This window comes from Rhipicephalus sanguineus, chromosome 5, assembly GCF_013339695.2.
Source record: "Rhipicephalus sanguineus isolate Rsan-2018 chromosome 5, BIME_Rsan_1.4, whole genome shotgun sequence".
NCBI classification, from domain to species: Eukaryota; Metazoa; Arthropoda; class Arachnida; order Ixodida; family Ixodidae; genus Rhipicephalus; species Rhipicephalus sanguineus.
Genome location: NC_051180.1, coordinates 134,302,330 through 134,311,042, shown reverse-complemented (window position 1 = coordinate 134,311,042; position 8,713 = coordinate 134,302,330). Strand labels below are relative to the sequence as shown.

The following is an 8,713-nucleotide window of genomic DNA, read 5'->3' as shown; positions in this document are numbered from 1 at the left end:
AAAATGCTTCGCTCCAAATTGCAAATCTGGGTACAAAACGTGCAAAGAAAAGCTGTGTCTTTTCTCCGCGCCGAAAGACGAAAAGCGACCGCAGTTGTGGAGAAATGCAATTCCACGGAAAGGCCGCCGGCTACAGTCCTCCGACATACATACGATAACGTGAAAACCAAATGCTTTTTTTTTTACTCTGTACACTCGTCGTTAGGAATTTTCACGCTTTCGAAAAAAAAAAAAAAATACACGCGTGTCTCTTGCAATCGGCACCCTGTGACAGTCATATCGGGACTACCCGCGCCGATTAAAACTTTTTAAGCTTCATAAAGCCTGGTGCTCTTACTCTTGCGGTCGAAGCTGGCAGACAGCCACTACAAGCTAGTAAAAGCACAAACAACCGTTGAATGCCACAAAATTAGCTAGAGAAACCGGTTTTTACAGCACAGCGAGAGCTTGCGGTGTGCGTCTTTCGGCCCCAAAACTCGTCGCGAACCTAGCGGCGGCCGCGAGCAACTCGAGCAGTACGGCGACGCGCTCGCGGCACTCGATGGACCACCTGTTTCATTCTACCACCGTGGTTTTGGCGGAGCCGTGGCCTTCGTGACTACTTCTGGCTGCGCGCGTTGGTGGAACCGATCGCGAAGGCCATGCTTTTACAGAGATGATGGCGCCGATGACGCAGCACACCGAAGTTGACGTCACCGCCTTCACTCAGCAGTTCAAGAAGCCCTGCGGCTGCAGCCGCTGTTTTTTTGCCAAGAAATGTCATTTGCGTTCAGTTCTGTGAACTCTTACATTGGTTTTCGAATTCAGCAAGGATCAAACTATGATTACACATTCCAAAGTCATTTTTTTTCAAAAAGTGCTTCAGCTTCCCTTTAACGAAAGACGCCAGATGTTTTTATAAAGCAATGGTTTCTAAACAATGAAAATTCACAGCGTACGTGTAAAATTAAAGTGAGCTGCAAGTCGTCATAACTCTCATCGAACCTTTAGTATAAACGCGCCCGATCTCACGTCGGTGATGATGTACTGGGCAGAATTCACGGAAGATTCACGCTTTACCGATGAACCTCCGCAGCTTCGCCCGCTCATCATCATTCACTCCGTGGATATGCTGTGATTTTTTCATCCCACCGGTCACTTTTCACGTTTGATGAGGCATCTAAGGCTGACACCTTACAAATCAGACGACTGAAACTGGGAGTATTATTGATTTGTGGGGTTTTACTTCCCAAAGTTACTATATGATTACGAGAGGCGCCGTAGGGGAAAGCTCCGGAAATTTCGACCACTTGGTGTTCTTTAACGTGCACCTAAATCAAAGCACACGGGCCTCAAGCAACTTTTGTCTCCACAGAAAATGCTGCCGCCGCGGCGCGGACTCGCTCCCGCGACCTGCGGGTCCGCAGCCAAGCACCATACACTAGACCACCGTGGCGAGGGAGACTGAGAGTAATGAGCATCCTACAATATGCCGTCCCAGAAGGACGTTTGTCCTAGTCGAGCGTACGAAGATTGAACCGCTAATGGAGCCGAAGTATAAACCGAAACTTCGGTATGCTATACAGAACGAGACCATCGTAGACGCACTGGTTTTCAGACGCAAAGTTCTGCTCAGATTGTTCGACTATCAAGCCAACGTCTCGTATGACCATCCGGGGTTCAATTAAAGTATCTGCAGCTTGTACTTTTTATTGTATATCTGCTTGAAAGAACAGTTTAAGCTAAATTTTTCATGTAGTAATGCAGCTATACAGCCTTTGTGAAAACATTTCCGAAACGCAGGCAACAGTTAGTGGTCAATTGATAGACCCTAGCCAAACACAATATGAGTTGGTGGAAAGCGTTCACTGTTGCCGTTGTGCAGTTTTAGGGGCGAAGCTCCTTAAAGCGGCACCCGTTCGTCCCCGTCGTAGTGCGCAACCAGTCTTAACGCTAGCACCAGATCTTGACCTGCAAGGTGGTGCCGGTGGGAGATTTCTCCTGTGCGTTGTTGAACAATAAAAAATTCGCAGCGTGCGCGTTAACCAAAAGCCGACTTCTTCTGTCTCTCGTTCCCCATTAGCAGCCATTGGCATGTTCCAGTAGGAAACGTTAGTAGAAGTAGAAGTGTAAGTGTTAGCTAAAAGCCGACTTCTTCTGTCTCTCATTCCCCATTAGCAGCCATTGTTTACCTCCAAGGTAGTGCCTGGTGAGATTTCTCCTGTGCGTGATTAAACAATAAAAATTCACAGCGTACATGTAAAATTAAAGTGAGCTGCATGTCGCCATGACTCTCACCGACCCTTTAGTATAAACCGGCCCGATCTCACGTCGTTGATGATGTACTGGGCGTGAAGCTGCGCGACACCGCCGCCAAGATCCTGCCGTACGAGAGCTTCGCCCCACTCATCATCATTCACCCCGTGGATATGCTGTGGAATTTTTAAATGGAGCCAGAAGTCAAGCTAAAGGCAGCTATTTTATTTCATTTTAGAGCCTAATTTGTCGACAGACAGAACATGGGCAATGTTAGCCAACCTGATATTTTGATCGCCACACGGGGTTGTAATGTAGCCAGTTTGGCGCAAAGTAACCACAAGCGGCAACCATGGCGAAGACTGCAGTGGTATCGCGTGTTTTCTGTCTTTGCTCGCAGGTGGCGCGTTGGTCTGGAAGCCTCTGCTGATTCGTCCATGAACGGGTCCAGGTTTGCGAGCGGAGTTTCCAAACTGGTATGATTGAAAAACTTAGTAATTTAAATTGCCTTGAAAGCGGTCAGATAAGTACGTAAGCAAACAACATAAGCTATCTTACGAAGAATGCCGCCGCTAATGTGATTATTTTGCACCCTGTCGCCACGGCCACACAAGTCGTGTGCACAAACACGCTACACGAGTGTCTGCAATAAAAATGGTTTGTCTGAATATATGTGACGCAGGCTGGTTTACGGCGAGCTATAGTTAAATGATAAAATTTTTTTTCGTCAGTAAAGGAGGGTTATGTACGTAGTGAAACTCACCTTGTGAATGAAATTAGCGTCGAGATGTTAAGTGGAGATTTGCACTTGTCCAGCTTCAGATAACTTAATTCGACGTTTGAATTCTTAATTGATTTCCAGAGAAAAACAGCCCGATGGCCACCCATTTGACCGTAGAATAACCGGCCGGCTAAGATGATGGGAAAACGACTTAGGACACCCTGGAAAGTTCTAGAGGTATCATAAGAGGGAAAGTAAGTGGCAATGAGAATTGACAGAGTTCGTGTGGGTAAATCATTCAGAACTGCAGAGTAAGAAAACGTAGCGAGAGGCTACAGGGTGGGCGCACATCGATGTCGCGACCCTGTGTGCTTCTCGTCTTCTCTAGTGCAACGCTTGTTTGCCATACAGTTGAAAATGAACATCCTAAAATGGTAATTTCACAAATAAAAGGCACTAGTACCACCCCCCCCCCCCCCCGAGCTACCATTCAGACTACGCCATCTCGTGACGCTACACAAGCATCAAACGCCAATTATATAAATCTCCTGTAATATATGATTTATACGGCTAACGACTCAATAGGTTCAAAGGGACAAGCATTTTAATGAAAATTCGGCAGATCCCACATACCGTGGGAATCGATGCTATGCGAAGCATGCGCGGGATGGTGACTGAGGCATAATTTGTCACATTGAGCGAAACGTTACGGAATGACGCTAGACAAATGTGGAAGTGGTATACGCACACTCATATGTTGAAGAGCCGCGTATGTATTACATAACCTGTTGTTTACAGTTGCGTAATGATGGCAACAGAAACATGGGTGTTAGCAACACCAGACGCGGTAAGCTGATATGTAGTGCTTATATCCTTCAATACTGTATAGCACGAATCCGAACAGGACAAAGAAGGAACACCAACGCACAGGACAGGCGTTACTCTCAACTAAGCTTCATTCAAGAAAGTTTCCCTAGATATATATACAGCCGCGTGGCGCGCGCAGGCGCACTGTACGTACGTTACAGTCACAGTTACAGTTGTTATGCTTATACTTGTCCGTTGTGACGGAGAACGCATACAAATTTCACGAATCCGCGTGTATGTGTAGAAGGGGTTCTTGACATTTCTTGAACAAGGTCGTCATCACCGTGATCAGTGAGCACCAGCAGATGGACCGCACTTGTTAATCGGATCCGTTCGTGATCGCGGCTACGAGGAGTCTAAGTGTAGTGAAGTGCGAGGTATAGTTCAGCTGGTGTAAATCCTGATGCCTCTTACGATGCAATGATCTTAGATGCCTCCTGTCGTGAACGTGGCAGCGAGGTCTTATGATGCCCTCTCCACATGCAATCCGTCTTTCACGCAGTATAAGGACCAAGCGTTGTTGTGTCTTGATAAATCAATGTTGAAGCCACCGGTTATGATGAGAAGCCTGGTTCTCTCAGCAGATTTATTGTAGGAAGCATTGACACAGGTTTTCGCTTAATCCACGTGGTGACCACGTGGACGAGTAGATGGTATTTGAGGGGTGTTCTGTCTTCAGTTTCCTCATTTTCCTTGCGTCCGCCGCGGTGGTGTAGTGGTGAAGGTGCTCGGCTGTTGACCCGAAGGTCGCTGGTTCGATCCCAGCCGCGGCGGTCGCATTTCGATGGAGCACGTTTCGATCTCGGTGCACGTTAAAGAATACCCGTTGGTCAAAATTTCCTGTGGCCCTCGCCGCGTCTCTCATAATCATATCGTGCTTTTGGGACATAAAACCCCAACATTTATTATTATCAATTTCCTTGCGTCTCAATGTGTGTGTTCGCGGTTACTGTGTTCGTTGAGACTCTATCACCTGTGGCACATACCCGCATAACATTAACTCTGGTTTACGGGTATGTGCCACACGTGACTGAGAGGAAGGGTTTCATGACGTACACGAAAGGTATTTTGCGTTATCGATGTCATGTCCATTGAATCGTGCTCGTCATACACTGATCCCCTGCTATGCCAATTTTGGTATGTTACAAGTTATGGAGACGACCAGGAGAGCGCCCAGACGTAGGCGGCTAGATAGATAGATAGATAGATAGATAGATAGATAGATAGAAACGGCCAAAGTACCTGAGGTTCGCAAAGAAATGCTTCGTATTTAAAACTACCTGGTGAAATTAACGCAACAAGACATTTTAAATGGAAATTGAAAGATTTTTCCTTTCACAATCATACTTTGCTAGCAATACTATGTAGTCTTTATGTCTTACTCATGTTAGCCTTCGGGATGTGGTTATGAGAGCACGGCTGCTTACATACTCCTTGAATTGCACTGTTTAATTATTTTTTGCACTTATGACCTATTCTCATGCATGTTTTAATAGAGCAGCCGCTAGCCTGTGCACGCAATCGATCATGATATTTTGTACTCATTTGGTATGGCTTTCCAAAAAAAGGAAAACCAGATTATAATGGTGAAGCTGATGATGACGATGATGAAAAACATTTAAAAGTGCACGTTGTAGGCTGATTAAAATAAAACAAGCTACTTCGTTGCTGTTGAAGTTTGTTGAATGTCGTCAAGGTTTTATGTACAAGATTCCATTATTTGCGGGCGTTATTATGTCGGTCAAACGGGGCGGTGCCCTAATGACCGCATGCGCGAGCATTCTAACAAGGTTCAGGAACAAGCTACATATAGTCAATTATCTCTTCATTGTAACAATTACGGTTGCCATCCATCTTTTAAAGATAACACTTTCCTGACAAAATACAATGGTGAACCTTTCTTGTCCCGTATTTTTAGCGCTGTTTTCCACTCATAAGCTGTTGAACAGTTGTGATGTACAATTATTGGAGGTCCCTTTGTAACACGAAAAGTAAAGAAAGCAATAACGACTACGCGATGGTAATGTCTTACTTACTTTTTGTTTTCTTAAAGAAATCCAAGCTCCTTCTCTTACAAGCCTCATTCAGTGCGCTTATACGGGGCAGGTAACTATACGGAGTAGGTAAACTCTCAGTAGCAGTAGCAAGGAATTTCGGGGTGTCCGTTAATGCACTATAAACCTCGTGTCAAAAGCCTTTATCTATAAATTTCAAGAATACAAGAATCTCAGATTCGTGTCCAACATTTAGTTTCTCTGCCTGCCTTCTCGAACCATAAGTGAAAATTTCAGCTGAGTTTCGTTTCAACTTATACGAAGTTTTGCAGATACACTACTATTGTAAAGGCATGGCGATGCACATAACCCAAGCATAGAAACGGTAATATCGGAAGATCGGCCGCATGTGCGTTCATCTTTACATGAAGTGTGAACCTACTTGAATATGCTAATTTTGGTGATACATGCACTGACATTAGGAAGCTTCCTATGACAAATTTCATGAATTTGTTGGGGAACTGCGGCGCCTGTATTCTATGTTTTTTTTGTCAGCTACTTGGCAGCTCAATTTTACTGATAAGAAAAACAAACATTACTAATGGAGACAGACGTTTTACAGGAAACCTTAGCCACGTTTATCAGTAATCTTATATTTGACTACTTGCGCTGCTCCTGCTCCTACACTGGAACTGAACTACTATTGTAAAGGCATGGCGATGCACATAACCCAAGCATAGAAACGGTATCGCTTGCGGTAAGTGTCACAACAAAAACAGTTGTGAAACTTATTTCAAATATCGCTTCGCTGGGGCCGTCACGCATTCTTTAAATATTACACAGGACAATCTTGATATTTAGCAAAAGCCGAAGTGTAGTATCCATAAAAGTTGCAGTATCCTCAAGTATGCCATTGACACTTCGAACTTTTTCCACGTGGGTATTAAATGGACGTCGGGGTCTCCTTTGCACTTCCTCTTTCAATTCTACTTGTGACGCGCACTGTTCTCCTTAAGCTAGTATACTCGCCAACGCGGCTCTGAAAGTGTCTAACAACTGCCAGAGAGAAGCAGGCGGCACTCGGAAATATTACTATGAGAGAACCGTGTCGCAGTTTTACGTGTCTTTATTCAACGTACTGCCGAAGTCTTCCTTAACCATAGAAACCGTGACCGTATTTTCCGTAGCCACCGTAGCCTCCGTATCCGCCGTATCCACCGTAGCCTCCGTATCCGCCATATCCACGACCGTATCCGTAGCCACCGTATCCGCGGCCGTATCCTCCGTAGCCATCGTAACCACCATAGCCGCCGTAGCCTCCGTATCCGCCGTAACCGCCGTAGCCGCCATATCCGCCGTAGCCGCCGTAGCCGCCACGCCCGTATCCTCCATAGCCACCATACGCGTAGCCAGCCATGGCAGCAGCAATCACAGTTGCGAGAACAAGAAACACAATCTGAAAAAGAGGAAAATAGCAAGCTTTCGGCGGTGCACACCTAAAAAGCACAAACCATCATGAACTCTACTGCGGGAAGCATTTGGCATACTCATTACATCATATTCTCTCTTCGAGTTGCTCCTAACTTGAGGCCGTATACTTAGATTTAGGTGTACGTGAAAGGATCCCAGGTGGTCTAAATTTCCGGAGCCCTCCACTATGGCGTCCATCACAATCGTATCGTGGTTTTGGGACGTTAAACCCCAACAATCATTGTTACTAATTTGAGCCTAACAATTATTATGAAAACTATCATTGCGAGAAAAAAACACAAGAAAATGGTAGAAAGGCGAAAACTTATGGGGCTGAGAAGAGAGCGAGATTCTGAAAAGATGCCAAAGGCAGCGAATTAACCCGTTTAAGGTTAAAAAAAGAAAAAAAGAAAAACCTTTATGCTAAGGTACTAACACCACGACATTACGCGTAGGACATATTGCCTTCCATTTGCGACAACATAGCAGTTCCCTATGTATGCTTAGGAGTGGAAGTAGTTTATATCCTCTACTCTAGTGCAGTAATTTAGACTTTCAAGACCTGTTGTTTTATCGTACAGAGGTTCTTATTTGAGATATGCTGCAACGTTGTCTCTACAAACCAAAAACTCCTCGTTAATAAAACATGTTGTTGGGCTGGTTGGTTTATGCAGTGCAAATGGTAATGACGCGACTCATGGCGAAGAAACAAGAGGTACAAGAAAAAGCTTCAATTGCAAATCAACGCCAACTCAGCGTCAACGTCAACTTACAAGTTGACGCTCTTTGCTGTACCTCTTGTTTCTTGGCCTTGCGTTTCGTCATTAACTTTTGCACTCCTCGTTAATTTCAGAGCCTCGGTTTGCAGCATGCAGACTATGTCCGCCATCAAATCGCAGAAAGATAATAATTGAAGAACGACGCAAAACCCTGCATTCAGGGCCCGTTATGCATCGCCGCTTACCGTGTACTTCATGATGTGTCTTTCTTTGGCAGTGGAGTAGCTGACAGGGTCTTGGGAGGACGCGTGCCTGCAGACGATGTGTTCTATGCCGACGCCCACCGTCGGTATATATACCCCGGTCCCGCCTCGTCTACTTCAGCTCGAAAATCCAACCACGCCAAACCTGTATCGGTATGAATGGCGGCCCAAGCTGAGACACAAAAGTAAGAAAGTAACACATTCGAAATATTATTTGATCCACGCGCGACCAGGCGAACGGTGTAGGAGCTGTTCAGTTCCGTTATTTCCTTCGGTGACTCACGCTGGTGCAAATTGCGTTACTTTTCCTCTTTGTGCTTGACTTGCGGACAAGGTGGGCAATGAATAACACTTCCTCGGCACGGGTCAGACGTTCGCACTGTATGCATTTGAGTGAAACCGAGTTGTTTGGCTGTCATAACCACCGGCACCAGGTTCGTGCCT

At 45.4% G+C, this 8,713-nt stretch overlaps 1 protein-coding gene across 1 annotated transcript; it reads right to left on the bottom strand.

The window, feature by feature from the left end:
• Positions 1–6,929: 6,929 nt before the first annotated feature.
• LOC119392966 (neuropeptide-like protein 31) lies at positions 6,930–8,502 on the bottom strand. Its single transcript, XM_037659859.2, has 2 exons — positions 8,252–8,502; positions 6,930–7,273 (listed from the first exon to the last, which is right to left on the bottom strand). Exons 1-2 carry the CDS (start codon positions 8,261–8,263, stop codon positions 6,971–6,973), a joined length of 315 nt encoding a protein of 104 aa, XP_037515787.1. The 5' UTR covers positions 8,264–8,502; the 3' UTR covers positions 6,930–6,970.
• Between the last annotated feature and the right edge of the window lie 211 nt (positions 8,503–8,713).